This window comes from Oncorhynchus kisutch, linkage group LG16, assembly GCF_002021735.2.
Source record: "Oncorhynchus kisutch isolate 150728-3 linkage group LG16, Okis_V2, whole genome shotgun sequence".
In the NCBI taxonomy this organism is placed as follows: domain Eukaryota; kingdom Metazoa; phylum Chordata; class Actinopteri; order Salmoniformes; family Salmonidae; genus Oncorhynchus; species Oncorhynchus kisutch.
The window spans coordinates 49,496,390-49,520,510 of NC_034189.2; the positions used below are offsets into that span (position 1 = coordinate 49,496,390).

At 47.3% G+C, this 24,121-nt stretch overlaps 1 protein-coding gene across 5 annotated transcripts in view; it reads right to left on the bottom strand.

The window, feature by feature from the left end:
* Nucleotides 1–24,121, bottom strand: part of LOC109879360 (collagen alpha-1(XVIII) chain-like) — a 96,233-nt gene that overhangs the window by 32,882 nt on the left and 39,230 nt on the right. For 3 of the 5 annotated variants that reach the window (XM_031792810.1, XM_031792809.1, XM_031792808.1), the window contains exon 1: nucleotides 16,388–17,896. The exons of 1 other annotated variant lie outside the window; for it this stretch is intronic. In XM_031792810.1, the coding sequence (XP_031648670.1) occupies nucleotides 16,388–17,690 (1,303 nt within the window). In that variant the 5' untranslated portion in view covers nucleotides 17,691–17,896. Of the gene's footprint in view, nucleotides 1–16,387; nucleotides 17,897–24,121 lie in introns of those variants that run through there. One more of the 5 variants, XM_031792811.1, reaches the window with a different exon arrangement.

Genomic DNA, 24,121 nt, shown 5'->3' on the forward strand with positions numbered 1-24,121 from the left:
CTTTATGGAGAGAGTTTTGGGGTTCAGCAGGCAAAGACTGTGTCAAATGAACTTGGGCTGTTTTAGCATGGAAAAACGTCTGACTGTAATCCAGTTCCCATGGACTCAAATAGCCTTGAGGGAAATTATGAAATTACATGAGACTAACCATCACATTCACATGAAATAGCACCTCTAGGGAACTAAACACTGGACAGACAGACATCCTCTCATGGGTGAACTGTCAGAGTAGATTTATGACAGATGTTTACAGAAAAGCCCACACTGTACAATGTGAATGTCACACGAACCAGAGATACTTGAGATTTCCTATCCCTCCAGTGATGTAAACTTAAACAGGGGAAGTGAACTCTGTAACACAGTCATTAAGTCTCAGAGGATCTAGACTGAACCATGAGGAGTTATCCCAATAGCTAATAGTATATCCTAAAGGGGATCTAACTTCTCAATGGCCAAAAGTGGCATTCATAAGTAAGTGCAATATCATATCATACTTAAGCAATAAGGCACGGGGGGGTGTGGTATATGGGCAATATACCACGCATAAGGGCTGTTCTTATGGCCTGGATACAGCCATTTGCCGTGGTATATTGGCCATATACCACAAACCCCCTAGTTGCCTTATTGCTATTATAAACGGGTTACCAATGTAATTAAAGCAGTAACACCTATGGTATAGGGTCTGATATACCACGGCTGTCAGCCAATCAGCATTCAGGATTCTAACCACTCAGTTTATAATGAAGATTATACAACGGGTGGGTCTAAATCCTGAATGCTGATTGGTTAAAATCGCATTCTAGCCAGTGTCTATTCTACAAGTTACCACGTGTTAAATCTATAAATGCTCTTTCAGGTGGTTGAGTAAGCCTACATTTTAAAATGCATCATGTCTCATATTAGTATCATACTTCCAGTTGTGACTTGTGTGAATGGCATTTATTTGACTATTGGATAGTACTTGGGTGCAGCCCTTGGACAGCAACCAATACAGAAGGACTATTGTACTACATCCTAAAAGGAATTGGAACAAGAGACTCAACACTTTTTGGACTAATCCCAAACATATGTTTCCACACACTAACACAGCAATACCACTTAGTCTGTACAGTCTGTACTCACTCCCACACCACATTGCTAAGCCAGCTAGGGTCTCACTGGACACTGCTGTTATGCTATCTACATTCTAAACCTGCAAGTCAACCGAAGCTTAGCTGAAGATCCTGTGGGATTTCAGCCAATAAGTGGGAGGCAGAGAGGGCGAGGGGGAGGCAGCTTCTCATCAGATGCACCTGTTATTGGTCCATCTGACAGGGCGCTAGGGCAGTCACAGCTGTGGCCCGGTTAGCCCAACACTAACCAAACACTACTGTAGATACTAACCAAACACTACCACAGACACTAACCCAACAGTACCGCAGACACTAACCCAACACTACCGCAGACACTAACCCAACACTACCACAGACACTAACCCAACACTACCGCAGACACTAACCCAACACTACCTCAGACACTAACCCAACACTACCGTAGACACTAACCCAACACTACCGCAGACACTAACCCAACACTACCACAGACACTAACCCAACACTACCGCAGACACTAACCCAACACTACCGCAGACACTAACCCAACACTACCGCAGACACTAACCCAACACTACCGCAGACACTAACCCAACACTACCGCAGACACTAACCCAACACTACCGCAGACACTACCGTAGACACTAACCCAACACTACCACAGACACTAACCCAACAGTACCGCAGACACTAACCCAACAATACCACAGACACTAACCCAACACTACCACAGACACTAACCCAACACTACCGCAGACACTAACCCAACACTACCACAGATACTAACCCAACACTACCACAGACACTAACCCAACACTACCACAGACACTAACCCAACACTACCACAGACACTAACCCAACACTACCGCAGATACTAACCCAACACTACCGCAGACACTAACTCAGCACTACCGCAGACACTACCGCAGACACTAACCCAACACTACCGCAGACAATAACCCAACACTACCGCAGACACTAACCCAACACTACCACAGACACTAACCCAACACTACCGCAGACACTAACCCAACACTACCTCAGACACTAACCCAACACTACCGTAGACACTAACCCAACACTACCGCAGACACTAACCCAACACTACCGCAGACACTAACCCAACACTACCGCAGACACTAACCCAACACTACCGCAGACACTAACCCAACAGTACCGCAGACACTAACCCAACACTACCGCAGACACTAACCCAACACTACCGCAGACACTACCGTAGACACTAACCCAACACTACCACAGACACTAACCCAACAGTACCGCAGACACTAACCCAACAATACCACAGACACTAACCCAACACTACCACAGACACTAACCCAACACTACCACAGACACTAACCCAACAGTACCGCAGACACTAACCCAACACTACCGCAGACACTAACCCAACACTACCACAGATACTAACCCAACACTACCACAGACACTAACCCAACACTACCACAGACACTAACCCAACACTACCACAGACACTAACCCAACACTACCGCAGATACTAACCCAACACTACCGCAGACACTAACTCAGCACTACCACAGACACTAACCCAACACTACCACAGACACTAACCCAACACTACCACAGACACTAACCCAACACTACCACAGACACTAACCCAACACTACCGCAGACACTACCGCAGACACTAATCCAACACTACCGCAGACACTAACCCAACACTACCGCAGACACTAACCCAACACTACCACAGACACTAACCCAACACTACCACAGACACTAACCCAACACTACCACAGACACTAACCCAACACTACCGCAGACACTACCGCAGACACTAATCCAACACTACCGCAGACACTAACCCAACACTACCGCAGACACTAACCCAACACTACCACAGACACTAACCCAACACTACCACAGACACTAACCCAACACTACCGCAGACACTAACTCAACACTACCACAGACACTAACCCAACACTACCACAGACACTAACCCAACACTACCGCAGGCACTAACCCAGCACTACCGCAGACACTACCGCAGACACTAACCCAACACTATCGCAGACACTAACCCAACACTACCGCAGACACTAACCCAACACTACCACAGACACTAACCCAACACTACCGCAGACACTACCACAGACACTACCACAGACACTAACCCAACACTACCGCAGACACTAACCCAACACTACCGCAGACAATAACCCAACACTACCACAGACACTAACCCAACACTACCACAGACACTAACCCAACACTACCGCAGATACTAACCCAACACTACCGCAGACACTAACTCAGCACTACCGCAGACACTACCGCAGACACTAACCCAACACTACCGCAGACAATAACCCAACACTACCGCAGACACTAACCCAACACTACCACAGACACTAACCCAACACTACCGCAGACACTAACCCAACACTACCTCAGACACTAACCCAACACTACCGTAGACACTAACCCAACACTACCGCAGACACTAACCCAACACTACCACAGACACTAACCCAACACTACCGCAGACACTAACCCAACACTACCGCAGACACTAACCCAACAGTACCGCAGACACTAACCCAACACTACCGCAGACACTAACCCAACACTACCGCAGACACTACCGTAGACACTAACCCAACACTACCACAGACACTAACCCAACAGTACCGCAGACACTAACCCAACAATACCACAGACACTAACCCAACAGTACCGCAGACACTAACCCAACACTACCGCAGACACTAACCCAACACTACCACAGATACTAACCCAACACTACCACAGACACTAACCCAACACTACCACAGACACTAACCCAACACTACCACAGACACTAACCCAACACTACCGCAGATACTAACCCAACACTAACGCAGACACTAACTCAGCACTACCGCAGACACTACCGCAGACACTAACCCAACACTACCGCAGACAATAACCCAACACTACCGCAGACACTAACCCAACACTACCACAGACACTAACCCAACACTACCACAGACACTAACCCAACACTACCGCAGACACTACCGCAGACACTAATCCAACACTACCGCAGACACTAACCCAACACTACCGCAGACACTAACCCAACACTACCACAGACACTAACCCAACACTACCACAGACACTAACCCAACACTACCGCAGACACTAACCCAACACTACCGCAGGCACTAACCCAGCACTACCACAGACACTAACCCAACACTACCGCAGGCACTAACCCAGCACTACCGCAGACACTACCGCAGACACTAACCCAACACTACCGCAGACACTAACCCAACACTACCGCAGACACTAACCCAACACTACCACAGACACTAACCCAACACTACCGCAGACACTACCACAGACACTACCACAGACACTAACCCAACACTACCGCAGACACTAACCCAACACTACCGCAGACAATAACCCAACACTACCACAGACACTAACCCAACACTACCACAGACACTAACCCAACACTACCGCAGACACTAACTCAACACTACCACAGACACTAACCCAACACTACCACAGACACTAACCCAACACTACCACAGGTACTAACCCAGCACTACCGCAGACACTACCGCAGACACTAACCCAACACTACCGCAGACACTAACCCAACACTACCGCAGACACTAACCCAACACTACCACAGACACTAACCCAACACTACCGCAGACACTAACCCAACACTACCGTAGACACTGACCCAACACTACCACAGACACTAACCCAACACTACCACAGACACTAACCCAACAGTACCGCAGACACTAACCCAACACTACCGCAGACACTAACCCAACACTACCACAGATACTAACCCAACACTACCAAAGACACTAACCCAACACTACCACAGACACTAACCCAACACTACCACAGACACTAACCCAACACTACCGCAGATACTAACCCAACACTACCGCAGACACTAACTCAGCACTACCGCAGACACTACCGCAGACACTAACCCAACACTACCGCAGACACTAACCCAACACTACCGCAGACACTAACCCAACACTACCACAGACACTAACCCAACACTACCACAGATACTAACCCAACACTACCGCAGACACTAACTCAGCACTACCGCAGACACTACCGCAGACACTAACCCAACACTACTGCAGACACTAACCCAACACTACCGCAGACACTAACCCAACACTACCGCAGACACTAACTCAACACTACCACAGACACTAACCCAACACTACCACAGACACTAACCCAACACTACCACAGACACTAACCCAGCACTACCACAGACACTAACCAACACTACCGCAGACACTAACCCAACACTATCACAGGCACTAACCCAGCACTACCGCAGACACTACCGCAGACACTAACCCAACACTACCGCAGACACTAACCCAACACTACCGCAGACACTAACCCAACACTACCGCAGACACTAACCCAGCACTACCGCAGACACTACCGCAGACACTAACCCAACACTACCGCAGACACTACCGCAGACACTAACCCAACACTACCGCAGACACTAACCCAACACTACCACAGACACTAACCCAACACTACCACAGACACAAACCCAACACTACTTCAGATACTAACCCAACACTACCGCAGACACTAACTCAGCACTACCACAGACACTAACCCAACACTATCACAGGCACTAACCCAGCACTACCGCAGACACTACCGCAGACACTAACCCAACACTACCGCAGACACTAACCCAACACTACCGCAGACACTACCGCAGACAATAACCAAACACTACCGCAAACACTAACCCAACACTACCGCAGACACTACCGCAGACACTAACCCAACACTACCGCAGACACTACCGCAGACACTAACCCAACACTACCGCAGACACTAACCCAACACTACCGCAGACACTAACCCAACACTACCGCAGACACTAACCCAACACTACCACAGACACTAACCCAGCACTACCACAGACACTAACCAACACTACCGCAGACACTAACCCAACACTACCACAGACACTAACCCAACACTACCGCAGATACTAACCCAACACTACCGCAGACACTAACTCAGCACTACCGCAGACACTACCGCAGACACTAACCCAACACTACCGCAAACACTAACCCAACACTACCGCAGACACTAACCCAACACTCCCGCAGACACTAACTCAACACTACCACAGACACTAACCCAACACTACCACAGACACTAACCCAACACTACCACAGACACTAAGCACTACCACAGACACTAACCAACACTACCGCAGACACTAACCCAACACTATCACAGGCACTAACCCAGCACTACCGCAGACACTACCGCAGACACTAACCCAACACTACCGCAGACACTAACCCAACACTACCGCAGACACTAACCCAACACTACCGCAGACACTAACCCAGCACTACCGCAGACACTACCGCAGACACTAACCCAACACTACCGCAGACACTACCGCAGACACTAACCCAACACTACCGCAGACACTAACCCAACACTACCGCAGACACTAACACAACACTACCACAGACACTAACCCAACACTACCACAGACACAAACCCAACACTACTGCAGATACTAACCCAACACTACCGCAGACACTAACTCAGCACTACCACAGACACTAACCCAACACTACCACAGACACTAACCCAGCACTACCGCAGACACTAACCAACACTACCGCAGACACTAACCCAACACTATCACAGGCACTAACCCAGCACTACCGCAGACACTACCGCAGACACTAACCCAACACTACCGCAGACACTAACCCAACACTACCGCAGACACTACCGCAGACAATAACCAAACACTACCGCAAACACTAACCCAACACTACCGCAGACACTACCGCAGACACTAACCCAACACTACCGCAGACACTACCGCAGACACTAACCCAACACTACCACAGACACTAACCCAACACTACCGCAGACACTAACCCAACACTACCACTGACACTAACCCAACACTACCGCAGACACTAACCCAACACTACCGCAGACACTACCGCAGACACTAACCCAACACTACCGCAGACACTAACCCAACACTACCGCAGACACTAACCCAACACTACCACAGACACTAACCCAACACTACCACAGACACGAACCTAACACTACTGCAGATACTAACCCAACACTACCGCAGACACTAACTCAGCACTACCGCAGGACACTACCGCAGACACTAACCCAACACTACCGAAGACACTAACCCAACACTACCGCACACACTAACCCAACACTACCACAGACACTAACCCAACACTACCACAGACACTAACCCAAAACTACCGCAGACACTAACCCAACACTACCGCAGACACTAACCCAACACTACCACAGACACTAACCCAACACTACCACAGACACTAACCCAGCACTACCGCAGACACCAACCAACACTACCGCAGACACTAACCCAACACTATCACAGGCACTAACCCAGCACTACCGCAGACACTACCGCAGACACTAACCCAACACTACCGCAGACACTAACCCAACACTACCGCAGACACTACCGCAGACAATAACCAAACACTACCGCAAACACTAACCCAACACTACCGCAGACACTACCGCAGACACTACCACAGACACTAACCCAGCACTACCGCAGACACCAACCAACACTACCGCAGACACTAACCCAACACTATCACAGGCACTAGCCCAACACTACCGCAGACACTACCGCAGACACTAACCCAACACTACCACAGACACTAACCCAACACTACCGCAGACACTACCGCAGACACTAACCCAACACTACCGCAGACACTACCGCAGACACTAACCCAACACTACCACAGACACTAACCCAACACTACCGCAGACACTAACCCAACACTACCACAGACACTAACCCAACACTACCGCAGACACTAAACCAGCACTACCGCAGACACTAACCCAACACTACTGCAGACACTAACCCGACACTACCGCAGGCACTAACCCAACACTACCGCAGACACTAACCCAACACTACCGCAGACACTAACCCAACACTACCGCAGACACTAACCCAACACTACCGCAGACACTAACCCAACACTACCCCAGACACTACCGCAGACACTAACCCAACACTACCGCAGACACTACCTCATACACTAACCCAACACTATCGCAGACACTAACCCAACACTGCCACAGACACTAACCCAACACTACCACAGACACTAACCCAACACTACCGTAGACACTACCGCAGACACTACCGCAGACACTAACCAACACTACCGCAGACACTACTGCAGACACTAGCACAACACTACCACAGACACTAACCCAACACTATCACAGACACTAACCCAACACTACCACAGACACTAACCCAACACTAACCCAACACTACCGTAGACACTACCACAGACACTAACCCAACACTACCATAGACACTACCACAGACACTACCGCAGACACTACCGCAGACACTAACCAACACTACCGCAGGCACTACTGCAGACACTAACCCAACACTACCACAGACACTAACCCAACACTACCGCAGACACTACCACAGACACTAACCCAACACTACAACAGACACTAACCCAACACTACCACAGACACTAACCCAACACTACCGCAGACACTACCGCAGACACTAACCCAACACTACCGCAGACACTAACCCAACACTATCGCAGACACTAACCCAACACTACCGCAGACACTAACCGAACACTACCACAGACACTAACCGAACACTACCGCAGACACTACCGTAGACACTAACCCAACACTACCGCAGACACTAACCCAACACTACCGCAGACACTAACCCAACACTACCGCAGACACTAACCCAACACTACCGCAGACATTTACCCAACACTACCACAGACACTAACCCAACACTACCGCAGACACTACCGCAGACACTACTGCAGACACTAACCAACACTACCGCAGACACTAACCAACACTACTGCAGACACTAACCCAACCCTACCCCAACACTACTGCAGACACTAACCCAACACTACCGCAGACACTAACCCAACACTACCGCAGACACTAACACAACACTACCGCAGACACTAAACCAACACTACCGCAGACACTAAACCAACACTACCGCAGACAGTAACTCAATACTAACCCGAGTCACAAAATAGCCTCAGGGAGTAACTGATTTCTGTCTACCAAACATAACAAGGAACGATAATGAAAAAGTTAGATAAGAGAGGCAGAACAAAAGAGGAATATGGAATGTATCCACTATAGCTGTCAGAAAGTATTGCCAGTTACATACCAGCCATGTTTACCAACATGGATGTCATAACAGAGAATCCATCGACTCACTCACTTGTACTGCACTATACAAAATCAACTGGGACTGAGTTGCACTGCATTGAATGGGGATTCCCATGCAGGCAGATGTCGTGTTGACAGAGGAGAACGTGGGAACACCACCACCACATCCCAGGATCACATTTCATTTCAGTCATTTAGCAGCTGAGCCACATGGGACCAGGGTGGCTGGCCAGGCAGGCAGCTTCCCTTCCCTGTTCCCAATCTGACATGATTCCATGATTCTCCACACTGGTCTGATCCTTCACGCTATCCTGGCAATGCTCAGAGACGTTCCACAGCACTGCAGTAATAGGGAACCTTGTAGCGTTCCAGGGATTCCCAGTCAGATATAGATTAAGGGAATATCCTGTCAATTACGTACTGCAGATGTCCCATCCCAATAGGGAATATATTCCCACATTTTAAATTTGCAAAAAAATCTAAAAAGCTGTTCTTGCTTTGTCATTATGGGGTATTGTGTGTAGATTGATGAGAAAAATAAACCATTTAATCAATTTTAGAATAAGACTGCAAATTGGAAAAAGTGAAGTGGTCTGAATACTGAATGCACTGTATGTCTGTTAAATATTCACCTGATCTCTGTATGTCACCTGCTATATCATGAACTTCCATATTTGGAATAACATGGCAGCATCATTTTGTGAAGTGAGTGGCCTAAACAATGCATGCACTGACCATAGAATGTCATGCACAAACTAAAGAACCCAAAACAAGGATGTGTGTGTGTGTGTGTCTATGCATGTGAGTGTGTGTGTGTGTGTGTGTGTGTGTGTGTGTGTGTGTGTGTGTGTGTGTGTGTGTGTGTGTGTGTGTGTGTGTGTGTGTGTCTATGCATGTGTGTCTGTGTGTCTGTGTGTGTGTGTGTGTGTCTGTGCATGTGAAAATGGACCATGTGGGAATCCAATAAGCTTGTTAAGTACAGTACCCAGCGTCTGGGCCCAGAGCCCAGCACAACAGGCCTGCCCGTCTAAACATGCTGAAGTGGCTCGGGACGAGGACTAACGACTGGCTCTCAGACCATGACTAAGCTGATGTGTGGTGGGTGGTTTCTGTGAGGCACAAAATGGCTGCCATGTTGTATCACCCAGGTAGGTGCTAGTGGATGAGGGTGAGTTACGGTATGAAGTACTTTTAGACATGATGGAAAGCACTATACGAATACAATCTAGATAAAATACATACACCAACCTGCAGTCATTCATATCCATAACAATACATTACACTGAGAATGAATCAATCTTCCTTAGTGAATAAAAGAAACAGTTACATTTATGTCAGTGTTGAAATTTGATATATTTAGCTGTATATACAGTGCATTCAGAAAGTATTCAGACCCCTGGACTTTTTCTACATTTTGTTACGTTAGAGCCTTATTCTAAAATTGATTTTAAAAAATGTTTCCCTCATCAATCTACACACAATACCCCATAATGACTTAGCAAAAAAAGGTTTAAATATTTTTGCAAATGTATTAAAAATAAACAAAATAGGGCGTTTACGTAAGTATTCATACCCTTTACTCAATTACAGCCTCAAGTCTTCTTGGGTATGACGCAAGTTTGTTTGGCACACCTGTATTTAGTTCGATCGGGTTCAAGTCCGGACTCAGGCTGGGCCACTCAAGGACATTCTGAGACTCTTCCCGAAAACACTTCTGCGTTGTCTTGGCTGTGTGCTTAGGATCGTTGTCCTTCTGGAAGGTGAACCTTCGTCCCAGTCTGAGGTCCTGAGCACTCTGTACTTTGCTCTGTTCATCCTTCCCTCGATCCTGACTAGTCTCCCAGTCCCTGCCACTGAAAAACATCCCCACAGGATGATGCTGCTACCCCCATGCTTCACCGTAGGGATGGTGCCAGGTTTCCTCCAGACATGACGCTTGGCATTTAGGCCAAAGAGTTTAATCTTGGTTTCATCAGACCAGAGAATCTTGTTTGGGTTTGGGTTCTTTGTCACCTCCCTGACCAACGCCCTTCTCCCCCGATTGCTCAGAATGATGGAGGCCACTGTGTTCTTGGGGACCTTCATTGCTGCAGAAATGTTTTGGTAACCTTCCTCAGATCTGTGCCTCGACACAATCCTGTCTCGGAGCTCTACGGACAACTCCTTTGACCTCATGGCTTGGTTTTGGCTCTGACATGCACTGTCAACTGTGGGACCTTATATAGGCAGGTGTGTGCCTTTCCAAATCATGTAAAATCAATTTAATTTACCACAGGTGGACTCCAATCAAGTTGTAGAAACATCTCAAGGATGATCAATGGAAACAGAATGCACCTGAGCTCAATTACGAATCTCATCACGAAGGGTCTAAATACTGATGTAAATAAAGTGTTTCTGTTGAGTTTTTTGCACAAAAAAAAAAAATGTTTTTGCATTGTGATTATGGGGTAATATATGTATAGTGTGATGAGGGGGAAAATGTAATCCATTTCAGAATAAGTCTGTAATGTGACAAAATATGGAAAAAGTCAAGGGGCCTGAATACTTTCCGTATGTACTGTATAACGTTATTTTATCCACTCGCCTCTCTATCCTATCTTCATCCTCTCCTCTTCACTTCTGTTATCCTAGCAAAGAGCTTCCTCTTATAACAAGCCAAGAGGGCGTACATAAAATGTCCCGCAACCCAAACATTGACTAAACTACAGTCCATCTAGTTACCTCACGTCTGAGTTTCACTCTGTTTTAAATAAACTTAGGTATGTCACAATGAACAATAAAAAAGTTAACAGAATGCTACCTCGTTGTAAAAGGCTTCATTGCCTCGAGACCGTGCTGAAGAAATGGTGCTGTTCTCTTCGTCTGAAAACTGTAATAAGTAATTGTTTGGGAAAATGAGAAGGCCTATTAACTGTGTGCAAAGAGCAACAGAAAACTATTTTCCTAATTCAATGATGCATCAGAGAGACCCAGAGGCCGTGTACACCAAACAACTGTTTGTTTAAACCTCCAGGTTCCAAGATGACAGTGCCAAAACTACTGTACGGACATAAGAATGTACTTTAATTACAGTAATGTAAGTAGCCGGTGGCCTCCCGAGTGGCGCAGTGGTCTAAGGCACTGCATCGCAGTGCTAGCTGTGTCACTAGAGATCCTGGTTAGAGTCCAGGCTCTGTCGCAGCCGGCCGAGACCGGGAGACCCATGGGCCGGTGCACAATTGGCCCAGTGTCGTTCGGGTTAGGGGAGGGTTTGGGCGCCAGGTATGTCCTTACCCCATCGCGCACCAGCGACTCCTGTGGCGGGTCGGGCACAGTGCACGCTGACATGGTCGCCAGGTGCACGGTGTTTCCTCCGACACATTGGTGCGGCTGGCTTCCGGGTTGAGCAGGCATTGTGTCAAGAAGCAACCCTTGGTACGGTTGTGTTTCAGAGGACGCACGGCTCGTGACCTTCGCCTTCCCGAGTCCGTATGGGAGTTGCAGCAATGGGACAAGACTGTAACTACCAATTGGATACCATGAAATTGGGGAGAAAAAGGGGTAAAATAAATAAATGTACGTAGCCAAAAGTGAAACCATCATCATTGTTTATTGGTGCTAACTTGCAATGCTTGTTAGAAGTGGTGACGAGCCCATCAAAGACCATTGGAACAGGCTTTAATGTGAAACACTGATCTTACTGTACCAGAAACAGACAGATGTCAGCTGGTGTTTGAGATATAGAGTATCTAACGCCACTTTCCATCCTCTCCAAGGACCCCCTGTTAGAAAGTCTGAATGGTCCAACCTCTCCAGCTGTGACACATCCCAGAGGACCAGACCAACTGGACCTGGAGAGCTACAGAAAGGGGAGTGCCAGGACTGAAAGCCCATCAGTTAACACTTCAGAGTGAGGCAACACAGCTGTGACACATCTATGGCATTTCCACTGTTCCCAGGTCAGCCCTTAATCCATATTTGGCCAAACCCCGGCTATGGTCAGTTAAAGATGACTGATGGTGGAACAGGAAACAAGAAAGCAGAGCACTCCACAAAGATGACATCACTAAATCCAACCTTGTACATTGGCTCAATTTGCTGAAAATCAGCCCCATTCTGCCATTCAAGCTAATGGTTGGATTGGTCATACATAACATAACATAATATTTGGCGCCACAGCAGCTAGGTTTTCTCTGGCAAGGGCCCATCTTTCAGAGATTTTGCCCATACTTGGAATCCTCTGGGAATTCAACTGTCTGCAGTGATTTGAGTTGGTATACTGTAGAGCAAGGGTTTTGCTACCTACAAACCTATAACATCCATTTAAATAACAGATATTACAAAAATCAAGACTTGTTTATTACGAAACATGATCCACTGCATGATAACATCAATGCGGGCAACAAGCATGCTATACCACCCACTTGTTTCCCAGTGAACCAATGTGAACCTTCACATGTACTGAACTGGTAAATCCCCGACACAAATGACTCTCTCTTTCTCTTTGTTTTTCTCTTTACTCTTCTTCACACAGATGACTGGACGTTTCATTGACCCTTTACATCCAACTGTCACTGACACACTGTGTAAAAATGTGGGTGCGACCCATGACCCCTCGTGGAGATTCCGTGCCCCGGTCTGGTCCGAATCAGACAGCTCCTTGTTGGAAGGGGGCACGCAAGGACACCCTCACCCTTTCTCCCAAACCAGAGGGCAGAATCGCAACACTCTTCCCCAGAGCAGATCATTGTCCATGAATCTACCACCCCCAGCCACGCACCCCATACTGTCCATAACAGCACCAGTGTGGATGAGATGAAACCATTGTTCAGACTGCAGTAGTCTGCTCTGCTGAGAAGGCATCATTCACTCCTCCTAGAAACATTCTACACTCCAATCCTCATGCTCACTGATTTCAGACATTGATTGAGTCCCAGAAATACTAGAATACAGTATGGAGGCTATGTAATATAAAGATGGCAATGAAAGGAAGGTGGCGAATCTCGAATCTCGATAAGGGTCGGATTGATTGTCTCCCACCAAGCCAAATTCCGTTGGTACAGATAGTGGCGTGAAAATGCTTTGTAGATTGACAGAGACAAGATGGTTGACCCTCTTCAGCCAGATAGTTGAGTCAAATCTTAAGATGACTTTTTGCAATAGTTTGTTTCCATCCTTCTACCTATAGGCCCATCATCAGCCTACCCATCAACCCATGCATCCCTTCATCCATCTCCACCTCTCATGCTGATAGGACAAACTTAGTGAACTCAGTAAAACAGGATACTGGAATAGAAAAAGGCACAACAGTGGTAGAGAGGCCTAAGGGACAGTCCCCATAAAACAGACTAACGTCAACTCCACAACAAAACAGGGACTTTCCATTTAAACTCCCATCTCAAATGACAAGTGAACTCAAGTAAACAAAGGAAAGAGTGCACTGTGTGTGCGTGTTTGTGTGTGCGTGTGTGTGTGTGTTTGATTCAGTGTGTATGTACAAGTCTAGGAATGCATCCCAGAAGAGAACGACATGCTGACAAGCACGTGCTGTTCCACTGCTTTGCTTGGCAAACAGAAGCACCAAATGAACATGCTCTGAAGTAATTTATCTTGTCGTGCAAAAACACGACAAACTACGATGAAATGAATACAGCCAATATAAGGAAACAGTCTTTCTATCATGTCTCATATTCACCTATTCTGTCATGTATTACAACTAAAGGAAAACAGTGACATACAGTGGGGCAAAAAATGATTTAGTCAGCCACCAATTGTGCAAGTTCTCCCACTTAAAAAGATGAGAGAGGCCTGTAATTTTCATCATAGGTACACTTCAACTATGACAGACAAAATGAGAAAAGAAAATCCAGAAAATCACATTGTAGGATTTTTAATGAATTTATTTGCAAATTATGGTGAAAAATAGTATATAACTTGCACAATTGGTGGCTGACTAAATACCTGCCCCACTGTATATATATACTAGTACACTGCTATGCATTTCTTTTAAATGAGCCTTCCAAAAATAGTGGCTTTACAGCCTAACCCCTATTTTATAGGACTATGGTTTACGCTAACTTTTCAACTTTATCTAAACTCCTACCCTACTTGGTAAAAGCAAAGTTAACACGGACAATGAAAAACATTTTCAATAACATGCTAAGAAACCTGAGCACTTACAAATCCCCACGGGAAAACAGCTGTGTGACAAATATGGCTTGATGCGTTTAATGTCCTGTGACTCTGAACTCAGACAATCAATTCTCCCATGCATACTCAGCAGGGAATGATTTATTGAGCTGCCATAGCCTGCCGAGCTAAAGCCCAGGTAGAGCTTATAGAACTCTTCCTGTCCCTTTATGGGGCCGAACCCTGGAGAACAGATTCTAAACGTGTGCATTTTCCACTTCTCTATATGCTACTTTACTGCATCACATGAATCACAAGTCCAACCTACAGTACGAGCATATCTGAATACTCATAATTGTTGCATTGGGAAGAATGCAGGAAAATTATTTTCCACTGTCGGAAAACAACATGCTGTAGCATGATTTTGTCTTATGCTTCGTGTATATTTCATGGATTGTCTCCAGTCTATGCAGACAAAACATTATTATTAATGTTAACATTCATACACAACATGCAAATGGTCCCAGGTTGGTGGTCTATAGTGCCGGTCAGTCATGCTTGTGTTCATGTCACACTTCTGAGCACGTGCGGTGGAGTATGATTGACCCCAAAACAAGGTACAATCATCAGCAGTCCCTGACTGAAAGTCCACACAAGCATTTTGAAGGATAACGCGTGTCTATGCTGCTTCACAAAGGTGTGTTAAACACACACGTGCACATGCCCGCCCACACACACACACACACACACACACACACACACACACACACACACACACACACACACACACACACACACACACACACACACACACACACAGCTGACCAGACAACCGGATTCAAAATGTATCTCCAAACAGGATACATTCTAACCCGTGGTTTTACCTTTCCGATGACTAACTGACACGCATGGCGGACACCGCAACCCCGCCTCCTGATCCCTGTCGGGCAGCAAATTACACTCTACAGGAAGTCGCCCGTCATCCAGGGCTGGCCAGCAGCTGTCTTGCAGGACTTGGCAGAAGCTGCAGCAGGGCAGAAGGGGAACCTTGTCGAGCACCTGGCCAGGCAGCGGGCACCTGGGCACGAGGAGGAGGCAGAGGAACCATTCGGCTCCATGGTGGCACCCCGCCTTGGCCAGCCACGCCCACTCTCTCAGGGCCACGCCAACCTCCTCCACAGAGGTGTGATTCAGGAAGTTGGGCAGCGAGAAATGCTTCGACCCCCTTGATATGCAGATCGGCCAATCAGAGGACACGAGGTGGCAGGTTCCATTGTGGTCATGAGAAGTGATGTCAGAGAGGTTGGTCTTTGGTTCGCCCTGTTTCACCCCCTCAACCCCTGTGAGGTCATCCTCCACCACCCCTGTTAGGTTAGTTGGGAGAACCAAGCTTTCCCTTTCTCCAAGCCCTGACCCCGAACCCGAGCCGGTCCCTGAACCTACACCAGACTCAGCCCTCGATCCAAACCCAGACCCTACACCAGACGCTGAACCAGGCCCTGATCCTGAACCCATCTCAGACCCAGACCCAGATCCTTCCTTAGACCCAGACCCAGATCCTTCCTTAGACCCAGACCCATATCCTTCCCCAGACCCAGATCCTTCCTTAGACCCAGACCCATATCCTTCCCCAGACCCAGATCCTTCCCCAGACCCAGATCCTTCCCCAGACTCAGATCCTTCCTTAGACCCAGACCCAGATCCTTCCCCAGACCCAGATCCTTCCTTAGACCCAGACCCAGATCCTTCCCCAGACCCAGATCCTTGCTTAGACCCAGACCCAGATCCTTCCCCAGACCCAGATCCTTCCTTAGACCCAGACCCAGATCCTTCCCCAGACCCAGATCCTTCCTTAGACCCAGACCCAGATCCTTCCCCAGACCCAGACTCCTCCTTATTAACCGTCTGTGTGGTAGGGCTCGCCACTCCACCGTCAGTCCAAGTGGTTGGGGTCGCGTCCCACGTCTGCACAAACTTACGGATCCCATCAGCCACGTTGATGATTTCTGCCCCAACCCCTGCCAGGTTCTCCTCACCTCTCTTGGGCTGTCCTCCTGCCTTGCCCAGTGGCGGAGCCTTCGTTGGGGCTTGGATAGTAGGATCAGGGTCCTTGTTCCAGAACCAAGCATCCAGACGACCTGCGCTGAGAGCCAGGAGAAGGCCCAACCAAAACGTCATCTTAGACATCCCGATCCTTCAACCCACCGTCACCCAGAACCTCCTAGTCTGAGAGTATAGATTCCACAACAAACACTGGATCCAACAAGCACAGAGTTATGTCTGTGTTCTTACTGTTCCTCCACCTACTAGCCGGCTAGTCAACAGTCACTCAAGCCCCCTCTGTCCATAAGGCACACTGTTAGCATGCACACACACACTGACCCTCCCTCTAGCACTGCTCACTGTTTCACTCCATGCGCCAGTCCACTGCAGAATCACACACACATACACACACACACACACACACACACACACACACACACACACACACACACACACACACACACACACACACACACACACACACACACACACACACACACACACACACACACACAAACACACACACACACACACACACACACACACACAAATCCACATGAGGAGGCGGGGTTACTGTGCTGGAGAGGGGCTTCATTGGTAAATATGAATTTCTCCCTCACATTCTGGCCCCTCCCTCCTGTTGCTAGGTTGATGAGTGGGTCCCCCTCATACACACAGTCCTCAATGAAGAGAACATGCACACTGACACACACACACAGACAGAAGACACACCACACCACACACAGAGAGAGACAGAGAGAGACAGAGAGAGAGAGAGAGAGAGAGAGAGAGAGAGAGAGGGAGGGAGACCCATTCACTGGGTTCATATAGCCACCACTACCATTACAAATGTGAATAGGTTTGTGAACTCCATCATCTACTCACAGCTCTTGTAAAAATATATGACATAACTGGCCATACCTTTGAGGTCATTCATTATTTTACAGCTGTGTGAGTTAGTGAGTGAGTGAGTGACCAAATGAGACAGAGCGAAGGATGAAGAAAATGAGGGAGAACAGCTGAGAGCGGAGAGGTTCAGGAGGAGCGTATCTGATAGATGTTTTAAGCTCTCGGCCCCCAGGGGCCTAACGGCCAGCCCATTGCCTCATCTGAGAAAAACTTCCAGTAATTTCCCCGCTCCATGGTTCCCACAGCCTGGCTCAGTCCTGGGTGCCCCTGATGCCCAGTTACCCCGTCACCCCTGTCCCTGTCCGCCTTCACTATCCAGCTGTTGCACATTCCTACTGACACAGACAGACCTCCCACAACCCTGCTTCCCCTCCTAAACCCCTAATGCACCCCTAATGCACCCCAACCACATGACTGATAGACTCCTAGAGAAGCACTGGTATCTCATTCTGCTGGAAAGGTTACACACACACACACACACACACACACACACACACACACACACACACACACACACACACACACACACACACACACACACACACACACACACACACACACACACACACACACACACATGCATGTGGTTACTGTAGGTTGTTATGGTTCAGTTGGACTGGTTTGAACTGGTGTGATGATAACTGTAGGTTGTTATGGTTCAGTTGGTTCAGTTGGACTGGTTTGAAATGGTAATAAAATGGATGTTCTTCTGGCTTGCCAGTGTGGCATGGGCCTCTCTCCACCAGTCTTGGGTTTTCACACTGTTCATTTCCAATGGAGTCAAAAATAAGTTGATTTATTGTCTCAAAAGCAAGCCCAGAGAAGTTTCTCAATCTGATTGGCATAATACAATCGTTCAGTTCTATTCCACTTACCAGTAAACCACATTCAAATTGTACAATAGCGTTTACAAAATCCAGCTTAATTCATAGCTAAGATGGACAACAAAGTTGTCTCTCTCTCCACCCTCCCTCCCCCTCCTCTCCATACCTCCCTCCCTCCTCTCCCTACCTCCCTCCCTCCCTCCTCTCCCTCCCTCCTCTCCCTACCTCCCTCCCTCCCTCCTCTCCCTACCTTCGCTCTCTCCCTCCCTCTATGAGTTGACATGGTGCCCAGGTAACCCTGTCCTCTCAGGGTAAATCACCCATGGAACGGAGGAGTGAATACCTTCCTTATGAAGTCACAGCAGCTAAAATGGCTGGATGCAACCCAACAACCTGCTCACAACAACCTCCTTATTTTGCCAATTTGACTGGGTACCTTTACTACACGGAACCCTACTAATCCATCACGGAACCCTACTAATCCATCACGGCTGGTCTGCCGATGGAACCGCATGAGGAGGCTACAACAGACTTCTTCCGTAGCGAAGTACCTCTAAGGCCCTTCTGCTAGCTTGCTGTCCTACACATCCTACCTTTGTCTGTACATTATGCCTTGAATCTATTCTATCGCGCCCAGAAACCTGCTCCTTTTACTCTCTATTCCGAACGTACTAGACAACCAGTTCTTATAGCCTTTAGCCATACCTTTATCCTACTCCTCCTCTGGTGATGAAGAGGTTAATCCAGGCCCTGCAGCCCCTAGCTCCACTCCCATTCCCCAGGTGCTCTCATTTGTTCACTTCTGTAAACCGTTTATTTAAATTTTACTAGGCAAGTCAGTTAAAGAACAAATTCTTATTTTCAATGACGGCCTAGGAACAGTGGGTTAACTGCCTGTTCAGGGGCAGAATGACAGATTTGTACCTTGTCAGCTCAGGGATATGTGTCACAAATCCCGCTTCCTGAGTCTGTGTTTGCCTGTGTTTCTGTCCTGGAGTGTGTTTCCGGTGTTTTTACGTTTTGCGTGCCTTAAACTTACCTCCGTTTGTTCTGTCTTCAGTTACTCACCCGGATCATTTACCCCATTCCCGCCTGGTCGTCGGAGGATTCCGCTACCCCATTGGATCCACCTATTTACTCCCATCAACTCACCACCGCTGCCCGCTACGCCACCTGGATATATCTACCCATTCACATTCACTTGTAAATAAATACTCACCTTCTTCCTACTCTCCTTGTCCTGGTCTGCTTCTGGGTTCGATTTTGAAAGAACGTGACAATATGAACTTGCAACCTTTCGGTTACTAGTCCAACGCTCTAACCACTAGGCTACTCTGCCACCCCAAGTCTGTTGTATTCACTGCCTTAGCACACTCTGCCAACCCGGATGTCCTAGCCGTGTCTGAATCCTGGCTTAGGAAGACCACCAAAACCCCTGAAATTTCCATCCCTAACTATAAAATTTTCAGACAAGATAGAACTGCCAAAGGGGGCGGAGTGACAATCTACTGCAGAGATAGCCTGCAGAGTTCTGCCATACTATCCAGGTCTGTGCCCAAACAATTCGAGCTTCTACTTCTAAAAATCCACCTTTCCAGAAACAAGTCTCTCACCGTTGCCGCTTGCTATAGACCACCCTCTGCCCCCAGCTGTGCCCTGGACACCATATGTGAATTGATTGCCCCCCATCTATCTTCAGAGCTTGTGCTGCTAGGTGACCTAAACTGGGACATGCTTAACACTCCTCATCCAACTAACCCATTCCCATATTGTATTTATTTATTTATTTTGCTCCTTTGCACCCCAGTATCTCTACTTGCACATTCATCTTCTGCACATCTATCACTCCCGTGTTGAATTACTATATCGTAATTACCTCGTCACTATGGCCTATTTTATTGCCTTACCTCCCTTATCTTACCTCATTTGCACACACTGTATATATACACACTTTTTTTCCTACTGTATTATCGACTGTATGTTTGTTTATTCCATGTGAACTCTGTGTTGTTGTGTGTCGAACTGCTTTGCTTTATCTTGGCCAGGTCGCAATTGTAAATGAGAACCTGTTCTCAACTAGCCTACCTGGTTAAATGAAGGTGAAATAAAAACAATTTAAAAAACAGTCCAAAGATCTTCCATGACATTCAGCTTTATTATGTATCTAGAGCACAGATAGAAGGGTAAACTACATAAAAACATTGCTGCACTCTTTGAATTGTTTTTGCTATCTAGAACTTAAAAGGGTTCTTCATCTGTCCCCATAAAGAGAGCCCTTGGAATAACCCATTTTAGTTCCAGGCAGAACCCTTTTGGGTTCCATGTAGGACCCTTTCCACAGAGGGTTCTACATGGAACACAAAAGGGTTCTAAGTAGAACTAAAAAGGTTTTTCCTTAGAACCAAAAAGGTTTTTCCTATGAGGACAGCCTAAGAACCCTTTTGGAACCTTTTTTTTCTAAGAGTGTAGCACTGGACAACAGAAAAATATTCTTGTTTGGTTGTGCTTTGCTGCTTGTTCATTGGTACCTGCAAGTACTCTATACCCAGTCTACAGTAGATTAAAACCCCACCCTTTACATAGAGAGCAGAGAGACACGTGCTCCTAATGAAGATCTATAGTCAATGTATCAATATGACTTTATGAGCATTCCACAACCTCCCACAGACATTCTCCATACCCTCCCTTCTGTTCCCTCCCTGTCTGTGCTATTCTCTGACCTGATGGTACAAACCCATTTCATGTACGTTAATCAACCAAGCATGCTGACCTGGACTGGGGTATCAGAAGGGTAAATAAACAAACTGGAGGATCATGGTTCAGCGACTATGAGTAATGAGAGGTGATGCGTAGAAGCAACTGGTAGACCACTACACCGTTTGACAGGTTAGGCACACATGCATATGTAACTCTCTCACTCACTCACTCACACACACACACACACACACACACACACACACACACACACACACACACACACACACACACACACACACACACACACACACACACACACACACACACACACACAGTATTCTTATAGTAAAATGTGTGAATGCATAAGAGTATTCCTATAGTCATGTGTGAATGCACATGCATAGATGGAGGGAAATGGTCCAGTCAGGACTATGTGAGTGTTTGTACTGTGTGAATAGTGAAACTGGCCAAAACACAACAAAGGGAGAGAAACATGATCCATAACCACAGGGCCAACCAGGTGGTCCTGTCTCAAAGACAGCGTGGGTTGGTAACAGGGACAGCTGGGACCACTGAGACCAGGATGGAGAGACTGATGGTCATCCTCATCAGACAGGAAGACTGGCACTGCCTAGCTAGGGGTCTACATGGTTATAGAAGTGTCACTGCATAGCTAGGAGGTCTGCATGGTTAAAGAACTGACACTGCCAAGCTAGGGGTCTACATGGTTAAAGAACTGACACTGCCTAGCTAGGGAGTCTACATGGTTAAAGAACTGACACTGCCTAGCTAGGGGTCTACATGGTTAAAGAAGTGTCACTGCCTAGCTAGGGGTCTACATGGTTAAAGAAGTGTCACTGCCTAGCTAGGAGGTCTACATGGTTAAATAACTGACACTGCCTAGCTAGGGGTCTACATGGTTAAAGAACTGACACTGCCTAGCTAGGGAGTCTACATGGTTAAAGAACTGACACTGCCTAGCTAGGGGTCTACATGGAGGTAGAACGGTTACTGCCTAGCTAGGGGTCTACATGGTTAAAGAAGTGTCACTGCCTAGCTAGGGGGTCTACATGGTTAAAGAACTGTCACTGCTTAGCTAGGGGTCTACATGGTTAAAGAACTGACACTGCCTAGCTAGGGAGTCTACATGGTTAAAGAACTGACACTGCCTAGCTAGGGGTCTACATGGTTAAAGAAGTGTCACTGCCTAGCTAGGGGTCTACATGGTTAAAGAAGTGTCACTGCCTAGCTAGGAGGTCTACATGGTTAAATAACTGACACTGCCTAGCTAGGGGTCTACATGGTTAAAGAACTGTCACTGCCTAGCTAGGGGTCTACATGGTTAAAGAAGTGTCACTGCCTAGCTAGGGGTCTACATGGTTAAAGAAGTGTCACTGCCTAGCTAGGAGGTCTACATGGTTAAATAACTGTCACTGCTTAGCTAGGAGGTCTACATGGTTAAAGAACTGACACTGCCTAACTAGGAGGTCTACATGGGGAAAGAACTGACACTGCCAAGCTAGGGGTCTACATGGTTAAAGAACTGACATTGCCTAGCTAGGGGGTCTACATGGTTAAAGAACTGACACTGCCTAGCTAGGGGTCTACATGGTTAAATAACTGACACTGCCTAGCTAGGGAGTCTACATGGTTAAAGAACTGACACTGCCTAGCTAGGGGTCTACATGGTTAAAGAAGTGTCACTGCCTAGCTAGGGGTCTACATGGTTAAAGAAGTGTCACTGCCTAGCTAGGAGGTCTACATGGTTAAATAACTGACACTGCCTAGCTAGGGGTCTACATGGTTAAAGAAGTGTCACTGCCTAGCTAGGGGTCTACATGGTTAAAGAACTGACACTGCCTAGCTAGGGGTCTACATGGTTAAAGAAGTGTCACTGCCTAGCTAGGGGTCTACATGGTTAAATAACTGTCACTGCTTAGCTAGGGGTCTACATGGTTAAAGAACTGACATTGCCTAGCTAGGGGTCTACATGGTTAAAGAACTGACATTGCCTAGCTAGGAGGTCTACATGGAGGTAGAACGGTTACTGCCTAGCTAGGAGGTCTACATGGTTAAAGAACTGACACTGCCTAGCTAGGGGTCTACATGGTTAAATAACTGTCACTGCTTAGCTAGGGGTCTACA